Source organism: Mustelus asterias, chromosome 23 (assembly GCF_964213995.1).
Source record: "Mustelus asterias chromosome 23, sMusAst1.hap1.1, whole genome shotgun sequence".
NCBI lineage: Eukaryota > Metazoa > Chordata > Chondrichthyes > Carcharhiniformes > Triakidae > Mustelus > Mustelus asterias.
In genome coordinates, this window is record NC_135823.1 from 71212018 (window position 1) to 71236004 (window position 23987).

The 23987-nt window shown below is 47.7% G+C and overlaps 1 protein-coding gene across 1 annotated transcript in view; it reads left to right on the forward strand.

The window, feature by feature from the left end:
* The window catches only part of xylt1 (xylosyltransferase I), a 271771-nt gene that overhangs the window by 228862 nt on the left and 18922 nt on the right, over nt 1-23987 (forward strand). The window contains exons 9-10 of the mRNA XM_078240920.1: nt 4670-4865; nt 19072-19405. Coding sequence (XP_078097046.1) covers nt 4670-4865; nt 19072-19405 — 530 coding nt within the window. The remainder of the gene's footprint in view (nt 1-4669; nt 4866-19071; nt 19406-23987) is intronic.

Here is a 23987-nt window from a genome sequence, read left to right on the forward strand (position 1 = left end):
TACTATTGCTCCACAAAGTCCCTTTCTTTGTCTACTTATGTCAATTTAATTCCACCTATTGAATATTCATGAAACACATCTTTCAACCAAGGTACGATATTTTACACCATCATTTACTATGTCTGCCTAATTTCATTGCCCTTCCCTTTTTAATCAGGCAGGCCTCATTTCTTCACTTTGTTTTCAGTCTGTTATCTTCACTTTTTCTGAAGTGATTGCCATAAAGGTCTCCTCCACCTTGCCCTGAGACTTATAGGCTCATAGAATCCCTACAGTTCTGAAAGAGTACATTCGGCCCATTGAGACTGCACCGACAACAATCCCACCCAGGCCCTTTTTCCGTAACCCCATGCATTTACCCTGATATTCCCCCTGATACTAAGGGGCAATTTAGCATGGCCAATCGACCCAACACTGTGGCGTGTGAGAGGAAACCAGAGCGCCCAGAGGAACCCCACACAGACTCAGGGAGAACATGCAAACTCCACACAGACAGTCACCTGGGGCTGGAGTCGAGCCCGGGTCACTGGCGCTGTGAGGCAGCAGTGCTAACCACTGTGCCGCCCACTCTGTCATTGTACCGGTTGTTGATGTTAGGTTAAATTAGCTGCATAAGATTTGTCATCAATCATAAGTATAATTCCTAAGATTGCCTGCTTCCAGTTCCTGGAAACTTCCAGAAGTCTCCAATGCTTTTTTTTCCATTGTTGGAAGACATACATTTCCATTATAGAATCCGTGAGAACTCTGGATTAAATTCAATCTGTTGTTGGTGTATTTATCCCCGTCACACCGGGTTCAAAATCCTCTAGGATACAGGGTAAACTGCGGAGATTTAGCGGCAGGTCAGTCCTATCCTGTGCAGTGAATAATTTTTGAAAAACATCATTTAATATTTTTGCTTCATCAGTTTCACCAGCAGCTTTATTTTTTATTCTAACTTTGTCCAAATACACTTTTATTGTTCGGAGACTAAATGAACACATTGTACTATAGCTATCTCTTAGGACTTTCTGTATCACTAATATCACAATCTGTTTGAACTAATTCCTGTGTTCCTCTCCCTCCTTTCCCTCTGCAGCTTTTCCGCTCTTTGATTCCTCTCTGTAGATGTCTCCTCCTCTCCCCTGTGGGGTTTCTTCCCTCTCCTCTTCCCCTCATTCCCTCTCATCAAAACCGATTTGATCGTACTTAACCTGCCCAGGGGTCTGCAGCAGACCTTAATTCTCAACCCTGCTTTCAATTTACTTGTTCACAACCTAAACTATTTAAATATTGTCTCTTTACCTGGGGCTATCAGTTCAGCATCGTTCATTTTGAAATGATCCAGGACATGTTGGTCTAGTCCTCTGCTTCTCCTTCCCTCAACATCCTTTCCGCTTTCATACTCAAATCAGTCCTGCCGTCTGCAAGTACTTTCGTTTCTAATTGTTATTACTGGATCCAGTAACAAGTATCCTGTCCTTTGTGCTTCCAGTCAGTTTTCCCCTGGTGCTAGTGTGAGGGATGCACAGTTATCAGACCTGCAGTTTCTAGAACGTGAATTTGTTAGCAGAACAGAAAAAAGTAATGCGGTTCAGAAGGTCAGTGGAAATCTGGAACATTTCCCCAGTCCATTGAAAACTTCAAAACCGAGATCTGTTGATTTTTCAAGGGCAAGAAATGTTGAGGGAAATGGAGTTGAGCAGAGTAAACGCAGTTACAGATTAGTCATGATCTAACTGAATGGTGCAACAAGCTTCCAGAAAGCAACTCATCCTCCATCCCGAGAAACTGCCGAAGAATTAAGAAGGGAACAGTCTTGATAGGCTGAGTGACCAATTCCTGTGTCCCTGGACCATGACGCAGTCGTGACCCTTCAACACTCAGGCAACCACAGAGTCATAGAATCCCTACAGTGCAGAAGGAGGCCATTTAGCCCATCAAGTCTGCACCGACTACAGTGCCACCCAGGCCTTACCCCGAAACCCCACATATTTACCTGCTCCTGCTAATCCCTCTAATATACACATCCCAGGACACTAAGGGGCAATTTAGCATGGCCAATCAATCTAACCCGCACATCTTTGGATGTGCGGGTTAGTCATAGACTTTTACAGCACGGAAAGAGGCCCTTCAGCCCATCACTTCCGCACTGGCCATCAAGCACTTATCTATTCTAAAGTTTATTTAGTCACAAATAAGGCTTACATTAACACTGCAATGAAGTTACTAGGAAATTCCCCTCGTCACCACACTTCGGCGCCTGTTCGGGTCAATGCACCTAACCAGCATGTCTTTCAGACTGTGGGAGGAAACCAGAGCACCCACGCAGACACAGAGAGAACATGCAGACTCCGCACAGACAGTGGCCCAAGCCAGGAATCGAAACCAGTTCCCTGGCGCTGTGAGGCAGCAGTGCTAACCACTGTGCCTCAGTGCCGCCCACTATTCTAATTCCATTTTCCAGCAGTTGGCATTTCAAGTGTTCATCTAAATACTATCTCAATATTGTGAGGGTTCCCGCTTCTACCACCCTTTCAGGCAATGAGTTCCAGATTCCCACCACCCTCTGGGTGAAAAAGGTTTTTCCTCACATCTCCTATAAACCTCCTGCCCCTTAACTTAAATCTATGCCCCCTACTTATTTACCCCCCTGCTAAGGGGAAAGTTTCCTTCCTATCCACACTATCTGTGCCACTCATAAATGCCCCCCCCTCAGGCTTCTCTGCTCCAAGTAAAACAACACCAGCTTATCCAGTCTGTCATGATAGCTGAAACGCTCCAGCCCAGGCAACATCCTGGTGAATCTCTGCACCTTCTCCAGTGCAATCTCATCCTTCCTATAGTGTGGTGACCAGAACTGCACACAGTAATCCAGCTGTGGCCTAACCAGCGTTTTATACACCTCCATCATAACTCCCCTGCTCTTATATTTAGTGCCTTGGTTAATAAAGGCAAATATCCCTTGATCAATCTTGTGACACCACCTCCTCTGTTGCAGCCTCCCCCTGTCTCGCCTGAAGATTAATATGAGCTGCCAGTCCTGCCCCTCCCTCAGTGGACTGCCTCTGTGCTCCTGGGTGACCATTTCCTCCTTGCTCGCTTGCCACGAGCAACCATTGAATCCCAATCCTTTGGTTTCTGCTGCAGGGTTTGTACTTTGAAATGCTCCCTCTCCTTGAACTCACCAGTTTAGACCTGGAGTCACATACTTCCTTTTCTGTTTGATCTGTAACTGCAAGAGTTTATCAGGATGATTTTTAACAAGGGCGCCAGTGAAACTCTGCCTTTCTGATGATTTTTTTTACTCCTTTGATTTGATTTGATTTATTGTTGTCACATGTATTAACATACAGTGAAAAGTATTGTTTCTTGCGCGCTATACAGACAAAGCACACCGTTCATAGAGAAGGAAATGAGAGAGTGCAGTATGTAGTGTTACAGTCATAGCTAGGATGTAGAGAAAGATCAACTTAATGCAAGGTAAGTCCATTCCAAAGTCTGACAGCAGCAGGGAAGAAGCTGTTCTTGAGTCGGATGGTACATGACCTCAAACCTTTGTATCTTTTTCCCACGGAAGAAGGTGGAAGAGAGAATATCGGGGGTGCGTGGGGTCCTTGATTATGCTGGATGCTTTTCTGAGGCAGCGGGAAGTGTAGACAGTGTCAATGGATGGGAGGCTGGTTTGCGTGATGGATTGGGCTACATTCACAAGCTTTTGTAGTTCCTTGTGGTCTTGGGCAGAGCAGGAGGCATATCAAGCCATGATACATCCAGAAAGAATGCTTTCTGTGTGTGTGGGGCGGGGGGGGGGGGGGGGGGGGGGGGTGAGTTCAGCAGTTGGCACTTTTCTCATGTTAAAATTTATTTATTAGCCACAAGTAAGCTTACATTCACACTGCAATGAAGTTACTGTGAAATTCCCCTGTTTGTTTGCTAAGATTAGCAAATCCAGGAATGTTTGGTTTTACCATAACATAATTGACCATTCAAGGGCAAAAGAGAAGCTCTATGGCTTTTTAATAAGTGGAAATAATGGTTTGTTACTTAAACATTAGGATCCATATGTTCTTATAAGTCTGTGATTTCAGGTTCTTGCAGACTGTTCTTCTCCTCCTGCAATTCAATTTGAAATCTGAGGAGCCAGTGGGTATTGGCATCGCGAGCTGTCCCCAAAGCTCCAGCATTGGCACACTCAACATGCCTTCAATTTATTGACTTATCCAAATTCTGATTACCTGTGGCTTTTGGTTTCAGACCAAACTTTCCATTTCCTGGCAGGGCGAATCCTTTATTTTTGTCATGCGCTTTTGCTATTCAGGAGAAGCTGGCTGCTTTATATGCACGCAGGATAATGCAAAACAATGACTTTAAACTTCTCTCTTCATTTATTTGGCCCGCAGTTCTCTGTATCGCTTTCGTAATCAAACCAGCATGTGTTAATTTAGCAGGAACCAGTTAAAAGAAAACTAAAGGGATTGAAGAGGTTTTTCACCATCTCTGGGGCTGTTTCTAATGAGCTGTGTTCTCAATGATTTTCCCTGTGCTTTTGAAGTTTCTGTGCTATGGGCTGAATTCTCTCTTGTGACTGTACCTTGTCTTATTTTACATTTAATGTTCTAAAACGTCCACTGAACTTGGTTCTTCCTCGGCTAACAAGTGTTTCTGCTGCCATTCTTTGTTCTAGGTATTACGCTATGGGTCACCCGGTCTCTGTCCATCTCTACTTCTATGCTGACCGGTTCCAGGGCTATCTGCTGAAACACCACGCGACAAATCTGGCTACCAGCAAGCTGGAAACACTTGAGACTTGGGTGATGCCGAGAAAAATGTTTAAAATCTCTAATCCCACCAGCGACTTTGCACGGCTGCAGTTTATTGAGGTAAATAAAACCGAACAACAAAGTTGAATTCATTTTATTGTACTGGAGGGACAGTCTCTCTCAATTGTAACAGACGAGGTGGCGTAGTGGTAATATTACTGGACTAGTAACCCAGAGGTCCATGCCAATTCCCTGAAGACGGGTTCAAATCCCACCATGGCGCCTGGCCTACATGTGACTCCAGACCCACAACTCTGCGGTTGATTCTGAAATGGCCAAGCTAGCCACTCAATCCAAGGGCAGTTAGGGATTGGCAGCAAGTGCTAGTCTTATCAGCGACATCCACGTCCAATAAAGGAATAAAGGAAAATAAACTGTATGAAATGTATAGTGCAGCAGGCCAGGGACACCACTTGCAATATTAACCTAACCTATGGGATGTGTAGGTTAGAGGGATTAACAGGGTAAATATGTGGGGTTATGGGGATAGGGCCTGGGTGGGATTGTGGTTGGTGCAGACTCGATGGGCCGTATGGCCTCATTCTGCACTGTAGGGATTCTATGATTAAATGGAATAATTAAACAGTGGGAATGGATTTTTGGAGATCTTTAAGAATGGCGTGAGGGATCGGGATGTGGAATTGCCACTCCTATTACCAGCCAATTGTTGATGGGGAAATGGACAGGGTGTGAAACACAGGCTCAAAACACGATTCTGCTGGGCCATTTGAACTTAGTTCTGAGTTTGGACTAATCCCATTTTAACTGTTCCGTGGACTTTAAGCCGCAGTGTGGGAATCTCAAATTTATGGAGGAGGCATAAATACCTTTGGAGGGAGGATAATATCTGTTTAGGTTTATGATCTGAATTTATTTAAATCCCGAGCCCTTTGAAAGTGAAAAAGAAACTAGACTACAGCTACACAGAGTAAAAGAAATACAAACTGCTGGAGTTCACTGATTGACAGGCCATCTGGTGCAGTTTAGAATAGCCATTCCCATCTGTTCCTGCAGCTTCAATAGATTTCATTGTTAACATTTCCCAAGGGATGTTATTACAGCTGAGCTCACTATGAATGCTTGGCTGGGTTTCAAAGGGTACACAAACACTTATCGCTGCAAGGGGTGTTCACATTTTGATTAACTGCTGTAAGTGGCTGTTAAAAGATTAGCTATCTTTGACATGGTTGCTGAATAGAAGTTCCATGTTTTTTAATAGATTGACCACTTAAGGGGATTTCAAGTCCTTGAATTGGTTTCATGGATGAGAGGGTTTTTTATGTTTGTACGAATGAGAGCCCAGTCAGATTTTGAATTTTTTTTCATCTGTACATGCCTAATGTCTACCTACATACTGGATGAGTGGCTGTCGAGGTAGCATGGGGTCAGGAGGTGACATGGAACATGAGGTGGCATGGAGAGGGCATGGGGAATGGGTGGTGGGAGGTGAGGGATGAGATTAGAGGGTACAACGGCCTTTTAAAAACTGGATCAAAGTCTCAGAGGCGTGAGGCATTCCTTCTAACCAGCCTATCTCGGTATATGCCCACCTCCAGAGACTGTCGAGAGTGGGCGAGTGCCAAGGCAGGCTGGTACTGCCTCCAGTGCTGGCAAACCCAACTTGATCGTGCCTCAACCTCCCCGGAGAAAACAATGTTGTGTGACGGAGACCTTTATAAAGAGGCAGGGTGCCTAAAGAACAAAGAACAGTACAGCACAGGAAACAGGCCCTTCGGCCCTCTAAGCCTGTGCCGCTCATTGGTCCAACTAGACCATTCGTTTAGAACATAGAACATAGAACATTACAGCGCAGAACAGGCCCTTCGGCCCACGATGTTGCACCGACCAGTTAAAAAAAATACTGTGACCCTCCAACCTAAACCAATTTCTTTTCGTCCATGAACCTATCTACGGATCTCTTAAACGCCCCCAAACTAGGCGCATTTACTACTGATGCTGGCAGGGCATTCCAATCCCTCACCACCCTCTGGGTATATCCCTCCATTCCCAGACTGCTCATGGGTATATCCCTCCATTCCCAGACTGCTCTGGTTTGTATCCCTCCATTCCCAGACTGCTCATGTGTGTATTCAGGTAAGTCTTAAACGATGTCAGCGTGTCTGCCTCCACCACCCTACTTGGCGGCGCATTCCAGGCCCCCACCACTCTCTGTGTAAAAAAACGTCCCTCTGATATCTGAGTTATACCTCGCCCCTCTCACCTTGAGCCCATGACCCCTCGTGATCATCACCTCCAACCTGGGAAAAAGCTTCCCAAGTCGAGAAATTTCCCAACTCCAGCTACCCATCTGAGTAGTAAGAAACCTGACCCTGCAGCTATATAAGACCCTCGTCAGACCCCACCTGGAGTACTGTGCTCAGTTCTGGTCGCCTCTCTATAGGAAGGATGTGGAAAAGATTGAAAGGGTGCAGAGGAGATTTACAAGGATGTTGCCTGGATTGAGTGGCATGCCTTATGAGGATAGGCTGAGGGAGCTCGGTCTTTTCTCCTTGGAGAGACGAAGGATGAGAGGAGACCTAATAGAGGTGTATAAGATGTTGAGAGGCATAGATCGGGTGGACTCTCAGAGGCTTTTTCCCAAGGTGGAAATGTCTGCTACGAGAGGACACAGGTTTAAGGTGCTGGGGGGTAGGTACAGGGGAAATGTTAGGGGGATGTTTTTCACACAGAGGGTGGTGGGCGAGTGGAATCGGCTGCCGTCAGCGGTGGTGGAGGCGAACTCAATAGGGTCTTTTAAGAGACTCCTGGATGAGTACATGGAGCTTAATAGAATGGAGGGTTATAGGTAGGTCTAGAAGGTAGGGACGCGTTCGGCACAACTTGTGGGCCGAAGGGCCTGTTTGTGCTGTAGTTTTTCTATGTTCTAAGTCTGGAGAATAGGCAGCTCGGGCTAGTGGGAATAGAACCATTGATTTACTTGTTTTAAAGATATAAGATGAACCATTTTTAAAATGCATCTTGGAAAACTGAGCTACTGACATTAAATTGGTGTGTGCCCACATTCCTCATGGAGACGTTCATGTTCACTGTGTCCATGCTTATCGTAAATACCTGTAATATCGATTGGTGATTTGAGAATTGGGGTTCAGTCTTTGTGAAGTACTCAGCCATATTGTATCTCCTTAATACAATGGTGGGAAACCTGTAGCCCAGGGGCCACACGCGGCCCACCTGAGATCTGAGTGAGGCCCATGAGACATTTTGTTGACCGTTGCCCAGGTGCAGGGTTGCTACATTCCACTAACTTCCATCCCTGTGATTTTTTTTTCCTACCGGTGTGATTGAAGCGATTCGCACGTAATGATCGCGTGCTGATTGCTCACAACATTGACTGTGAGAACCGTGTCCAAAGTGTCAATATTTCTTCTATTTTTACCATTTGAAGTTGACGATAGTTCTATTAATACATAAATGATTAAAGTTTTTCAGTAACTCATTATGAAATATTCAGCGTGTATTAAATTATTTAATCTTATTCATGGGGTCATGATTAGTGAACAAGCCTGATTCAATCTTGCGGCTCACTGAGATGAAGGGGGGCCACTCATGCCTGTTGGCTGCTGTTTTACTATTCACAAGCCTGGTTTGACTCTGCTTGCAGTCCACTTGGTGCCCAGCAGGTGGTTCTGCACTGGTTTGTGTTGTTAAAGCTTTTTGCCTCAGACATTGTTGGGTCTCATATTTCCAATAAGAGACGAAGTCCGGTAGTAAGATCGGACCAAGTTTGATTGCTTCACACAAGGTGGCTACTTTCTTAAAGGTGAGAGAGAGAGTTCTAAAAGGTCAAGCCTTATATGCATATGCTTATTGGTAACACCCCTTCTTTGTCCCCCATTGGCTCAGCAACACTGAATTGCAACTTTCTGATTGGCCACACCCATCTCTGCAATTTCTGTCAGTAATTTGTGTCCATGGCTAGTGTCCGCGGCTAGTGTCTGTGTCCGCGGCTAGTGTCTGTGTCCGCGGCTAGTGTCCGCGGCTAGTGTCCGCGGCTAGTGTCTGTGTCCGTGGCTAGTGTCCGCGGCTAGTGTCTGTGTCCGTGGCTAGTGTCCGCGGCTAGTGTCTGTGTCCGCGGCTAGTGTCTGTGTCCGCGGCTAGTGTCTGTGTCCGCGGCTAGTGTCCGAGGCTAGTGTCCGTGTCCGCGGCTAGTGTCCGTGGCTAGTGTCCGCGGCTAGTGTCCGCGGCTAGTGTCCGCGGCTAGTGTCCGCGGCTAGTGTCCGCGGCTAGCGTCCGCGGCTAGCGTCCGTGGCTAGCGTCCGTGGCTAGCGTCCGTGGCTAGCGTCCGTGGCTAGTGTCCGTGGCTAGTGTCCGTGGCTAGTGTCCGTGGCTAGTGTCCGTGGCTAGTGTCCGCGGCTAGTGTCTGTGTCCGCGGCTAGTGTCTGTGTCCGCGGCTAGTGTCTGTGTCCGCGGCTAGTGTCTGTGTCCGCGGCTAGTGTCTGTGTCCACGGCTAGTGTCCGCGGCTAGTGTCCGCGGCTAGTGTCCGCGGCTAGTGTCCGCGGCTAGTGTCCGCGGCTAGTGTCCGCGGCTAGTGTCCGTGGCTAGTGTCCGTGGCTAGTGTCCGCGGCTAGTGTCCGCGGCTAGTGTCTGTGTCCGCGGCTAGTGTCTGTGTCCGCGGCTAGTGTCTGTGTCCGCGGCTAGTGTCTGTGTCCGCGGCTAGTGTCTGCGGCTAGTGTCTGTGTCCGCGGCTAGTGTCCGCGGCTAGTGTCCGCGGCTAGTGTCCGCGGCTAGTGTCCGCGGCTAGTGTCTGTGTCCGCGGCTAGTGTCTGTGTCCGCGGCTAGTGTCTGTGTCCGCGGCTAGTGTCTGTGTCCGCGGCTAGTGTCTGTGTCCGCGGCTAGTGTCTGTGTCCGCGGCTAGTGTCTGTGTCCGCGGCTAGTGTCTGTGTCCGCGGCTAGTGTCTGTGTCCGTGGCTAGTGTCCGTGGCTAGTGTCCGTGGCTAGTGTCCGTGGCTAGTGTCCGCGGCTAGTGTCCGCGGCTAGTGTCCGCGGCTAGTGTCCGCGGCTAGTGTCCGTGGCTAGTGTCCGTGGCTAGTGTCCGTGGCTAGTGTCCGTGGCTAGTGTCCGTGGCTAGTGTCCGCGGCTAGTGTCCGCGGCTAGTGTCCGCGGCTAGTGTCTGTGTCCGCGGCTAGTGTCTGTGTCCGCGGCTAGTGTCCGCGGCTAGTGTCCGCGGCTAGTGGTGCCGGCAGCAGGTGGGCTACTGCGCATTTGTAGCTTGGTTTTAAAAGTCAATGGCCGGAATTTTACCACCCCGCCCGCCACGGGAATCGGAGCGGGCGAGGGGCGGAACGTGGGAAGGTCCATTGATCTTGGGTGGGATTTTACGGTTTCGGGGTGAGCGAGGCTATAAAATCTCACCCAATTTGTCACTCGGTACATTCAGTTTCTCCCCACAGACATCATGGGGACAGAGTGTGAGGTGACATTTTAACCTCTTATTAATGTGAACTATTTTGCAGTCGCTTTGTATTTTCTAAACGGTTCCCAAATGGATCTGAAACCCTCGGCAATTTGGTCCTCCATGCAGGTATATATATAAGTATATAAAGTAGGAGCAGGAGTAGGCCATTCAGCCCCTTGAACCTGTTCTGCCATTTGATACGATCATGGCTGATCTTATTTTCCTGCCTACCTCCTATACCCTTTGACTCCCTTGTCAGTCAAGAATCTATCCAACTCAGTCTTTAAAATATTCATTGACACAAGCCACACGGGAAATGAGGCCATAAGGGGGCAGAGCAATCCGTAAAAAGGTGCAGGATTCGTCAATATTCTCATGGGAAAACAACAACCTATAATGCATGATCGTGGATCCCTTCATGGGAGCAGTTGTTAAATTTATACATGGCCTGTCCACTCCTAGGCCCAAAGATGTTTAGAAATATCATCTTGACTGGGATATTTCACTGTACTTCCCCTTCCACAAACTCCTTTGCCCTCTCTTTCTGCCTCCTCCCCTTCCCTCTCCCCCACCCCCCCCCCCCCCCATTTAACTTCCCTCTGACATCCTTACCACCTCTTATCTCCTCTCTACCCTGTCCCCCCTCTTCCTCCCCTATTCCCTCCCCCTCTCCTCTCCTCCTCTCTTTTCTCTCCTCTCGGGACGGCACGGCGGCACAGTGGTTAGCACTGCTGCCTCACAGTGCCATGGACCCGGGTTCAATTCCGGCCTCGGGTCACTGTCTGTGTGGAGTTTGCATGTTCTTCCCGTGTCTGTGCGGGTTTCGTCCGGGTGCTCCGGTTGCCTCCCACAGTCCAAAGATGTGCAGGTTAGGTGGATTGGCCATGGTAAATTGCTCCTTAGTGACAGGGGGACTAGTTAGGATAAATGCAAGGGGTTGTGGGGATAGGCCTAGTGGGATTGTGGTCGGTGCAAACCCGATGGGCCAAATGGCCTCCTTCTGCACTGTAGGATTCTCTCCTCCTCTCTATTCCCTTTCCTTCAATTCCCTTCCCTCTCCTCTCTATTCCCTTTCCTTCAATTCCCTTCCCTCTCCTCCTCTCTATTCTCTTTCCTTCAATTCCCTTCCCTCTCCTCTCTATTCCCTTTCCTTCAATTCCCTTCTCTCTCCTCCTCTCTATTCCCTTTCCTTCAATTCCCTTCTCTCTCCTCCTCTGTCTTCCCTCCCCTCTCCTCCTCTCTATTCCCTTTCCTTCAATTCCCTTCTCTCTCCTCCCCTGTCTTCCCTCCCCTCTCCTCCTCTCTATTCTCTCCCACTCTCTATTCCCTCCCCTCTCTTCCTTTGCCCCCTACTAAACCCCTTCCTTTTCCCTCCTCCCTCCAAGCCTCCTCCATTCCCCTTCCACCCACTCCTTCCTGTTTCCCATCACCATTCAAACTATTGATCTGCTCATTTTATTAAATTGCAGTTTGTCCATCTTTTCTGCGGTGGTTTTTTAAAATAGTTTTAACCGAACCCTCTGAAGAAGAACATACATTTGAAAATTTCCATTCACTTTTTATTGAATCTAACGAAAATGAAACTATGAGTGGAATTTTACAAGAATGATTCCAAGTGTCCAGCTAGCATGAAAGATTCCTGATCCATTTTTTGGGTGAGTTTTCACGCCCAATCACGAGCACTTAGTCACTGAAAAAATGGTGCAGACCATTTCTAGCTGCTGCAGGCAGTGGGCTGGGCTTAATTCACCAGCCAGCCTGTAGAGGGAGCAACAGCGCATGTGCAGGCCTCTGATTCTGCACATACTCAATAGCAGTAGCAGGGCTCTGACAGAGAGAGCCCCTGCCTACTGCAGGCAGCCTGATCACAGAACACAGATCTTCAATCCCGTTGCAGAGTGTGCAGTGGCCCCCCTCCATCCTCTCTCCTGGGCAGTGCCAAGGTGCCAGGCTGGCACTGCCCAATGGGTACCCCCCTTGCCCTTGGTCTCTCCAGGGGGCCTCAATGGCCTCTGGTTAGAGTCATAGAGGTTTACAGCATGGAAACAGGCCCTTCGGCCCAACTTGTCCATGCCGCCCTTTTTTTTTTAAAACCCCTAAGCTAATCCCAATTGCCCGCATTTGGCCCATATCCCTCTATACCCATCGTACCCATGTAACTATCTAAATGCTTTTTAAAAGATAAAATTGTACCCGCCTCTACTACTACCTCTGGCAGCTTGTTCCAGACAGTCACCACCCTCTATGTGAAAAAATTGCCCCTCTGGACCCTTTTGTATCTCTCCCCTCTCACCTTAAACCTATGGCCTCTAGTTTTAGACTCCCCTTCCTTTGGGAAAAGATATTGACTATCTAGCTGATCTATGCCCCTCTATTTTATAGACCTCTATAAGATCACCCCTTAGCCTTCTACGCTCCAGAGAAAAAGGTCCCAGTCTATTCAGCCTCTCCTTATAACTCAATCCATCAAGTCCCGGTAGCATCCTAGGTTCCACCGGCAAGGCCAACAGAACTGTTCCCCGTTCATGGAGAGCAGGTGTTTTCCTCACCGGCGAGGTCATAAAGGCAAGCAAGGCTGGACAATTGAGCGCCGGGTTCAGTAAACACATGGAAATCATCATTTAAATATATTACCAAAATTTATTCAGCCTCACACCCATTTCCGGCAAGAGGCTGATCTCGCCGGAAATCCGGCTCTTTCACCATTTTATCAGCTGGTAAAATCCCGCCCTGAATCCAGGAAATGAACAAAGAACAAAGAAAATTACAGCACAGGAACAGGCCCTTCAGCCCTCCAAGCCTGCACCGACCATGCTGCCCGACTTAACTAAAACCCCTATCCTTCCGGGGACCATATCCCTCTATTCCCATCCTATTCATGTATTTGTCAAGACGCCCCTTAAAAATCACCACCGTATCCGCTTCCACTACCTCCCCCGGCAGCGGGTTCCAGGCACCCACCACCCTCTGTGTACAAAACCTGCCTCGTACATCTCCTTTAAACCTTGCCCCTCGCACCTTAAACCTGTGCCCCCTAGGCATGAACCTTCACAAGTGGAGCGGCAGGGAATCTGTGTGTTCTGAAAGGTGCTTCTTGTGGCTGTTCCTTTTTCAGAGAGAGTGTTACTGGAAATGAACCCAGCAGTATGACGGCTGCGTTCACATCTTGTGGATGGAGTGTGGGGGTACTGCTCGGTACCGCGGGCACCTCAAAATGAACATCCAGAGCTTAACCACGCCACAATTCACAAAGAGTTTGTGTTTGCCTTGTTGAATGCAAAATTTGCACCCTAGGAAATATTCTAAAGGGAGAGTGCCAATCAGTATTAACATAGCAACACAGCGGGACTAGCAATCAGTGCCATTGTTTGTTATTTTGTTCACTGTACCAGAAGTACGGAATCGGGCTAATTCTTTACGAGGAATTGAGCCAAACTGGCATGCATGATTGGTCTTTGTCGTAAAAGAACTCTTAAGAATAATGTTGCCTCCTGCATATCACTGTTTCATTTGTAAAAAAGAAATGTGTTAGTTTCCTGCCAGTGTTGACATGAATGATTTTCTGTGCTCTGTAATGGATGCCTTTAAGATCCCAGTTCTTTAACACTGTTGAATACTGTAAATTGACCAAAGAGTTTTCACCAACACTATCTGAGAGTAGTTTCTCTTAAACTTACAGCCTCAACAGTCACTTATTATTAATTTTCAATAGCGTAGGAACAGGAGGAGCCCATTCAGCCCATCAAGAGTGTTCCACCATTTAATTAATCAATGGGGGGAGGCGATGGCCTAGTGGTGTTATCACTAGACGATTAATCCAAAAACTCAGTTCACGTTCTGGGGACCCGGGTTCGAATCCCGCCACGGCAGATGGTGGAATTTGAATTCAATAAAAAATATCTGGATTAAGAATCTACTGATGACCATGAAACCATTGTCGATTGTCAGAAAAACCCATCTGTTTCACTAATGTCCTTTAGGGAAGGAAATCTGCCGTCCTTACCTGGTCTGGCCTACATGTGACTCCAGAGCCACAGCAATGTGGTTGACTCTAAACTGCCCTTGGGCAACTAGGGATGGGCAATAAATGCTGGCCAGCCAGCGACGCCCATGTGCCACAAATTAATAAAAAAAGATTAGACCATGGCTGACCGATACAGCTCCATTTACCCTTGTTTCATAGTCTTCGATACCCTTTTCCAAAAATCTATTCACAAGAACAGAGGATGCTGGAAAAATCAGTAGATCAGGCATGCTACCTTTAACTCTTTGAAGTATTTGTAGAAACTCTGACTATCTGTCTTTATATTTCTAGCTAGCCTCCCCTCATTTCTCCTTCCTCATCGATCTTTTGGTCATGATTTGCTGTTTTTATATTCTGTCCAATCTCCTGATCTTCCACCCATCTTGTTTTTTTTTCATTCATTCAGGAATGTGGGCATCACTGGCTGTCCAGCATTCATTCCCATCCCTAATTGCCCTTGAACTGAGTGGCTTGCTAGACCATTTCAGAGACCAGTTAAGAGCCAACCACATTGCTATAGGTCTGGGGTCACATGTAGGCCAGACCAGGTAAGGATGGCAATTTCCTTCCCGAGTGAACCAGATGGGTCTTTACGACAATTAGCAATGGTTTCTTGGTCATCATTAGATTGTCATTTTTATTTTTATTTTTATGACACAAGGACTGATTAGGGACAGTCAGCATGGCTTTGTGAGTGGAAAATCATGTCTCACAAATTTGATTGAGTTTTTTCAAGGGGTAACCAAGAAGGTAGATGAGGGCAGTGCAGTTGATGTTGTCTACATGGACTTTAGCAAGGCCTTTGACAAGGTACAGCATGATAGGTTGTTGCATAAGGTTAAATCTCACGGGATCCAGGGTGAGGTAGCTAAATGGATACAAAATTGGCTTGATGACAGAAGCCAGAGGGTGGTTGTAGAGGGTTGTTTTTCAAACTGGTGGCCTGTGACCAACAGTGTGCCTCAGGGATCAGTGCTGGGTCCACTGTTCTTTGTCATTTATATTAATGATTTGGATGAGAATATAGGAGGCATGGTTAGTAAGTTTGCAGATGACGCCAAGATTGGTGGCATAGTGGACAGTGAAGAAAGTTATCTCAGATTGCAACAGGATCTTGATCAATTGGGCCAGTGGGCTGATGAATGGCAGATGGAGTTTAATTTAGATAAATTGCAAGGTGATGCATTTTGGTAGATTGAACCAGGGCAGGACTTACTCAGTTAATGGTAAGGCATTGGGCAGAGTTACAAAACAAAGAGATCTTGGGATACATGTCCACAGCTCCTTGAAAGTGGAGTCACAGGTGGACAGAGTGGTGAAGAAGGCATTCGGCATGCTTGGTTTCATTGGTCAGAACATTGAATACAGGAGTTGGGACGTCTTGTTGAAGTTGTACAAGACATTGGTAAGGCCACACTTAGAATACTGTGTACAGTTCTGTAACAATTCCATTTCTACACAGTCTCATCAAAAATGTAATCCATACATTTGGGTCCACGATGAATGCAGTTTTTATATGCTCTGCTCAGCATAATGTTGCTGTATACATTTCCGTGGCACACATTTTCTGAAATCTAATATTAGGAGTCATTAGGGAGTCCAAAGAGTTTAACTATTATGGAAAGGATACTATTAAGCTAGAAAGAGTGCAGAAAAGATTTACTAGGATGCTACCGGGACTTGATGATTTAAGTTATAAGGAGAGGCTGGATAGACTGGGACCTTTTTCTCTGGAGCGTAGGAGGCTGAGGGGTGACCTTATAGAGGTCTATACAATAGAGGGGCATAGATCAGCTAGATAGTCAATATCTTTTCCCAAAGGTAGGAGAGTCTAAAACTAGAGGGCATAGGTTTAAGGTGAGAGTGGAGAGATTCAGAAGGGTCCAGAAGGACAATTTTTTCACACAGAGGGTGGTGAGTGTCTGGAATGAGCTGCCAGAGGTAGTAGTAGAGGCGGGTACAATTTTGTCCTTTAAAAAGCATTTAGACAGTTACATGGGTAAGATAGATATAGAGAGATATGGGCCAAATGCGGGCAATTGGGATTAGCTTTGGGGTTTAAAAAAAAGGGAGGCATGGACAAGTTGGGCCGAAGGGCCTGTTTCCATGCTGTAACCTCTATGACTCTCTAGCCTCAACTGCACAGCAACTGGATCCTTCCCTTCCCACTGCAAGTTCCTCTCCAGCCGGAGCAGATGTCCTGGAGCCTAGCACGAGGCTGACAACACCGCAATCTAGACACTCACTCTTTGCTGCAGAGAACCGAAACCCCCTCATCATTCCGTCCCCTACTGCCACCACGTTCTTTTATTTCCCCCAGTTGTATTATCACCAGGAGGCAGCCTTTGTAAAAGTCAGTCGGTTCGCGTCCTTGTACAATCCAATCGCTTACCTCTTCCAACAAAATTTGCCAGGCTAGACTTCCTAAAGTTAGGTTAGCTAAGTGGAAGCAGGAGTTGGGTGAGAAAGAGAAGATTCTGTGGGAAGGGATTGGAACTGGCACTGAGATTGGGAAGCTAGGAAGAGGCGCTGATTCGCAGCAGGGGAGAAATGAGGACTCGGAACATAAGGCCAGAAGGGCTCTCTTGGAGAGGTACATGAGTAATCAAAGATATCGCATTTATACTGTTCAACAAAAGAAGCCAGACAAAGCATTATAGAGCTGTCTTCCTGGCAAGCCTCTTCAGCAAAGTAACTCAGTTATTGAGTTTATTTAGGAGAACCATCACTTTACTATAGAGAGGCAGTGTCTTTGTACTCTCTGACAGAAATGCTACATTGAAACAGCAGCATCAATGACAGTAGGTGAAAGAAGAAATCCTAGTCAGGTTGTAGTCGACGGTGATCTTTACACAAGGCACTTCGGTGTAAGGCAGTCCCATTTATTGTTAGAAAAGACCTCAGATTATAAAGCACATGATCTAAAATGAATTTCTGTGCAGGTACAGGAGAAACACTGGCAAACCAGGCTTCTCCCATTGAGTCTTGGGATGAGTTTCTCAGTGTACTTTGTAGTCTTCTTTGAAACATGTTCAAGAGTTTGTTGTAAAGCTTGTGTGTTGTGTTTGAAAAGATGTTCAATTCTGTTGGACTTTCATTGCTTATCATCAGCTTTCAGTTAAAATGGTTCTGACGCTGTGGAGCATCAGTGGGTGGTTCTCAGTCAGGGATAGCCAAGGCATTCAGGGTAAGGCAGTGGTACTGTCGCTAGACTGGTAATCCAGAGACCCAGGGTAATGCTGTAGAGGCCTGTAGAGTTCAAATCCTTCCACGGCAGAGGGTGAAATTTGAATTCAATAAAAATTTGGAATTAAAAGTCTAACGATGACCATGAAACCATTGTCAATTGTGGCAAAAAGCCATCTCGTTCACTTACGTCCTTAGGGAAGGAAGTGTTAAAAAGCTGCCAAAGAATGGTCTGTAGACCAGGTGTTTTTTAAAAAAAGTTTAATCTTAATTTATTAGTCACAAGAAGGCTTACATTAACACTGCAATGAAGTTACTGTGAAAATCCCCTAGTCGCCACATTCCGGCGCCTGTTCGGGTACACTGAGGGAGAATTTAGCATGGCCAATGCACCTAACCAGTACGGCTTTCGGTCTGTGGGAGGAAACCGGAGCACCCGGAGAAAACCCACGCAGACACGGGGAGAACGTGCAGACTCCGCACAAACAGTGACCCAAGCCGGTAATTGGACCTGGGACCCTGGGGTTGTGAGGCAGCAGTGCTAACCATTGTGCCACCGTGCTCTACACAGGTGTGATCTGTGCTCTGCAGGCCACACACACATTTGACAAAGGAGTCCTTCAGCAACTGTTGGGCCACTCATTATTGTATGCAAGGCATGGAACCTGAATTAGGTGGCTACCTGGAATGAGTGCAAAAATAGTCACACTGAATTTAATAGCGGGTCAAAAGGCCACACAGATTGAGCACTGAACATCTAATGCTAAATTCATGTGTTACACCTGGTTTGCACCTAAAAAATGGGTGTCAGTTTCTACCCCTTAATATTTTTGAATCCACTTGAAAGGAAATGGCATGATGGTATATAAAGTATTGTTGAATGGGCACTTGTCCTTTGCAAGCAATGGTCCCTCAAACTGCACTGGGTGACCTTTCCGGCTCTTGCTCAGGATTGTGCCTGCTGCTGCCCCGCAGCTCTCACCATAGGGGATAGGGGAGTCTAAAACCAGAGGGCATAGGTTTAAGGTGAGATACAAAAGGGTCCAGAGGGGCAATTTTTTCACACAGAGGGTGGTGAGTGTCTGGAACAAGCTGCCAGAGGTAGTAGTAGAGGTGGGTACAATTTTGTCTTTTAAAAAGCGTTTAGACAGTTACATGGGTACGATGGGTATAGAGGGATATGGGCCAAATGTGGGCAATTGGGATTAGCTTAGGGGTTTAAAAAAAAAGGTCGGCATGACAAGTTGGGCGGAAGGGCCTGTTTCCATGCTGTAAACCTCTATGACTCTATACCAGAGTATGCTGTGCCCTTGTAAGGAGAGAAAAAAGAGCTGATGTTTCAAGTTCAGATGGCCCTTTGTCAAAGTTTTGTCAGCTTTGACAGAGAGTCATCTGGACTCAAAACATCAGCTCTTTTCTCTCCTTACAGATGCTGCCAGACCTGCTGAGATTTTCCAGCATTTTCTCTTATGGTTTCAGATTCCAGCATCCGCAGTAATTTACTTTTATGCTATGCCCTTGTTTCGATTAACCAGACATACCTCGTAACAATGTCTGTGTCTTTTTGTGGTTGTTTATATTGAATAATTTCTGGGCAATTCTTTAAACTTCCAATCTGTTTTAAAAATTTTATTTTCAGATTGGCACAGAGTGGGATGCCAAGGAGAGAATCTTCCGGAACTACGGAGGGCTCATTGGCCCCATGGACGAGCCTATTGGCATGCAGAGGTGGGCCAAGGGCCCCAATGCTACAGTCACGGTGGTTTGGATCGATCCAATTAACGTCATTGCAGCTACGTACGACATTCAAATTGAGTCGGGTGCCGAGTTCACTCATTACAAACCTCCACTGAACTTACCGCTGAGGCCAGGCCTCTGGACCATCAAAGTTCTACATCATTGGGCACCTGTGGCTGAGACAAAGTTTTTGGTTACTCCGCTGACATTCTCAAACAGGCAGCCAATCAGAAAAGGTGAGATACACGCCAAGATACATTTTTGAGACAATAGCAGAGAGTAAAAGTCAGTATTTTAAAGGAATAATTAAAAATGTTACAGCACAAAAACAGGCCCCTCGGCACAACTGGTCCACACCAGTGTTTATACTGCACACACGCCTCCTATTTCATCTAACCCTTGGCAATCGGCAAATCCATCTAATCCTTTCTCCCTCAGGTACTTAGCTGGCTGTCCCTGTAAAGGTATCTATGCTAACTGTTTCAAGTACTCCATGTGGATATGGCAGGTAGGTTTATCTTCATCAGAAAAGGAAAGCATTGCTAAAGCTGGCAAAGTGGATGCTTTCACTTCCATTGCACTCCCCCCCCCCCCCCCCCCCCTCCCCCGGCACTTCCCACCCCTCAATCCTGGTATACAAGTCCATGGACATTCATTATGTGCAAGTCTTATGTCTGATGCCTTTTTTTCTGTGGAGTTCACCGCAGCTGACTTGGATCCGAATGCGCACGGATGTACAGTTTCCAGCGGGAGTTACTGGATAGCCAGCGGGTAACTGTTTCCTCTCCCTAACCCAGAGGCACGAAGGCCAGTCGTAACATTCTTACTTCGAATCAAACTGGTGTTTTTCTGGTCTGCATTGCAATGTTACACAACACTGAGAAAAGGAAGAATGTGCCGGGGTTACTGGGCGAAGGTTGGAGAATAGCACGAAGGGAATTGATTTTAATTTGATTTATTATTGTCACATGTATTGGTATACAATGAAAAGTATTGTTTCTTGCGCGCTATACAGACAAAGCATACCGTTCATAGGGAAGGAAAGGAGAGGGTGCAGAATGTAGTGTTACAGTCATAGCTAGGGTGGAGAGAAAGATCAACTTAATGTGAGGTAGGTCCATTCAAAAGTCTGACGGCAGGGTCTTGAGTAAGTTGGTACCTGACCTCAGACTTTTGTATCTTTTTCCCGACGGACAAAGGTGGAAGAGAGAATGTCCGGGGTCCTTAATTATACTGGTTGCTTTGCCGAGGCAGTGGGAAGTGTAGACAGAGTCAATGGATGGGAGGCTGGTTTGCGTGATGGACTGGGCTTCGTTCAGGACCTTTCGTAGTTTCTTGCAGTTTTGGGCAGAGCAGGATCATCTGGAGACCTAATACAGGCAAGATGGGCCAAATGGCCTCCTCCTGTCCTGTAACAATTCTGCAACTGAACTTTATGGACCCGCCTGTGGTGCCCTCAGGTTCTCAAGTTGATTTCTGTTTTCAAGCGCAATATCCGGAGCCTTCCCCACAGAAAAGCAATTCAGTTACACGACACTGCTACAGCTCGAGTAGCATGTAACTGGATAGAAACATCACTTAGATCATAGCTCACCACAGGTATCCAGGACTGGTTGTGACCCATTTAAATGTACTGTTAACAAGCAATTTGTTTAAATACAGCTACACATGCAAAGTGCATAGTCAAATTAAATCATCACAGATTAAATTCATTTCCGAAAATTATATTCAGATCATGAACTGGGGTTAACCAATATCAAAAGCATAGTGGAAAATGTCATGTCCTTTATGACTTTGATCAATATCTATATTTGAATTATAACATCAGAAAATGCCGCAAATATTCAGCATGTGTCACAGAATCTGAGCAGAGAGAATTCTATACACACAATGCGCCAGATTCACCGACCTCGCCCTCCAGCTGGGATTCTCTGACCTCGCCCTCCAGCTGGGATTCACCGACCTCGCCCTCCAGCAGGGATTCTCCGACCTCGCCCTCCAGCTGGGATTCACCGACCTCGCCCTCCAGCTGGGATTCACCGACCTCGCCCTCCAGCTGGGATTCTCCGACCTCGCCCTCCAGCTGGGATTCTCCGACCTCGCCCTCCAGCTGGGATTCACCGACCTCGCCCTCCAGCTGGGATTCTCCGACCTCGCCCTCCAGCTGGGATTCACCGACCTCGCCCTCCAGCTGGGATTCACCGACCTCGCCCTCCAGCTGGGATTCTCCGACCTCGCCCTCCAGCTGGGATTCACCGACCTCGCCCTCCAGGTGGGATTCTCCGACCTCGCCCTCCAGCTGGGATTCTCCGACCTCGCCCCGCGGCTGGGATTCTCCGACCTCGCCCTCCAGCTGGGATTCTCCGACCTCGCCCTCCAGCTGGGATTCTCCGACCTCGCCCTCCAGCTGGGATTCACCGACCTCGCCCTCCAGCTGGGATTCACCGACCTCGCCCTCCAGCTGGGATTCTCCGACCTCGTCCCGCGGCTGGGATTCTCCGACCTCGCCCTCCAGCTGGGATTCACCGACCTCGCCCTCCAGCTGGGATTCACCGACCTCGCCCTCCAGCTGGGATTCACCGACCTCGCCCTCCAGCTGGGATTCACCGACCTCGCCCTCCAGCTGGGATTCACCGACCTCGCCCTCCAGCTGGGATTCACCGACCTCGCCCTCCAGCTGGGATTCTCCGACCTCGCCCTCCAGCTGGGATTCTCCGACCTCGCCCCGCGGCTGGGATTCTCCAATCCCGTCCCACGGCTGGGATTCTCCGACCTCGCCCTCCAGCTGGGATTCTCCAATCCCGCCCCGCGGCTGGGATTCTCCGACCTCGTCCCACGGCTGGGATTCTCCAATCCCGTCCCACGGCTGGGATTCTCCGACCTCGCCCCGCGGCTGGGATTCTCCGACCTCGCCCTGCAGCTGGGATTCTCCGACCTCGCCCCGCGGCTGGGATTCTCCGATCTCGCCCTCCAGCTGGGATTCTCCGACCTCGTCCCGCAGCTGGGATTCTCCGACCTCGCCCCGCGGCTGGGATTCTCCGATCTCGCCCCGCGGCTGGGATTCTCCGATCTCGCCCCGCGGCTGGGATTCTCCGATCTCGCCCCGCGGCTGGGATTCTCCGATCTCGCCCCGCGGCTGGTATTCTCCGATCTCGACCCGTGGCTGGGATTCTCCGACCTCGCTTTGCGGCTGGGATTCTCCGACCTCGTCCCGCGGCTGGGATTCTCCGACCTCACCCCGTGGCTGGGATTCTCCCACCTTGTCCCGCGGCTGGGATTCTCCGACCTCACCCCGTGGCTGGGATTCTCCCACCTCGCCCCCGCGGCAGTGGACGGAGATTTGGCCAAATTCTCCATTCCCGCTGGCAGGGGCTTGAACAGCCAGAGAATTCCGGCCAATGATCTTTCATCAGAACTGTGAAGTTCAGAGATGTAACAGTGTTTAACAGAATAGGGAAAGGCAACTGGGAGAAAATAACAGAAGGAAATGCTTGTGATAGGATGACAGATGGGAGAGATTAAATGACAAAAGAGTTTGCCATCCCATTCCCATTTACACTTCCTCCATACACATCTTTTTTTTTATATGTCCCATCCCCTCCCCACTTTGCATTGACAATCTCCATCATTTAATCTTTAGCAGGCTAAATACGTGGGGTTACACGGGACAGGGCCTGGATGGGATTGTTGTCGGTGCAAGCTCGATGGGTCAAATGGCCTCGTTCAACACTAGTGATTCTATGATTCTGTATCTACCCTATCAAATCCCCGCAGGATCTTTCCTGTTTCAGTAAGATCACCTCTCATTCTTCCTGATTTGTATGTATAAATGGGTGCTGTGTGTTTATAAATCTTTTAATGATTCCTTACCAGCTACATTGAAGCTGAACAGGAGCACGCATGATGTCACTGGAAGTGACCTCATTGACCGTTTGCAGGGTAACTGGGCAGTGTAAGATTGCAGCCTGTTGAGTTGACGTCTCCTGAATAGAGCTCTTCCTTTTATTGAACCTCCACGACCTCCTGAAGTCAATCCTGCAAAGACCCCACAACAACTGACGGTGAGGGAGTCGGACAGGACAGCGCTTGCAGCCTCCTGGAGGAAAAACAACGTGTTAAAAAATTCAAATAATGTAAAGAGAAGCTGGCTACAGTCTCTGCCTGAAACAAACTCGGTCGCTGTGAGTCACAAGCACCCTGCAACAACACATTGGAGTTGCGGGTGTTATAAAACACCAAGAAAACAGGCTGAGCTCAGGCTGCACCTTGTTTTAAGAGAGGAAACGCAAGGTAGTGCTAAAAATTGGTGGCACACTGTGCACCCACAAGTCCTTCCGTAGAGAGAGAATGGCACAAGTGTTCGATACCATGGGACCGTTTACAAATACAGAGTGATGGAGCTTGTATCCATGTTCAAATGCAACAAGATCTGGACAATGTCCAGGCTTTGGCTCACAAGTGGCAAGTAACATTCGCACCACACACATACCAGCCAATAACCATCAGCAACAAGTTCATAAGATATAGGAACAGAATTAGGCCATTCGGCCCATTGAGTCAGCTCCGCCAATTGATCATGGCTGATATGCTCCTCATCCCCATTTTCCTGCCTTCTCCCCATAACCCTTCAACCCATTACCAATTAAAAATCTGTGTAACTCCTCCTTAAATTTACTCACTATCCTAGCATCCACCGCATTTTGAGGTAGCGAATTCTACATTTATAAGAGAATAAGCGAATAAGAGACTCTCTAACCATCGCCCCTTGACATTCAATGGTGTAACCATCATCGAATCCTCCAATGTGAACATCCTTGG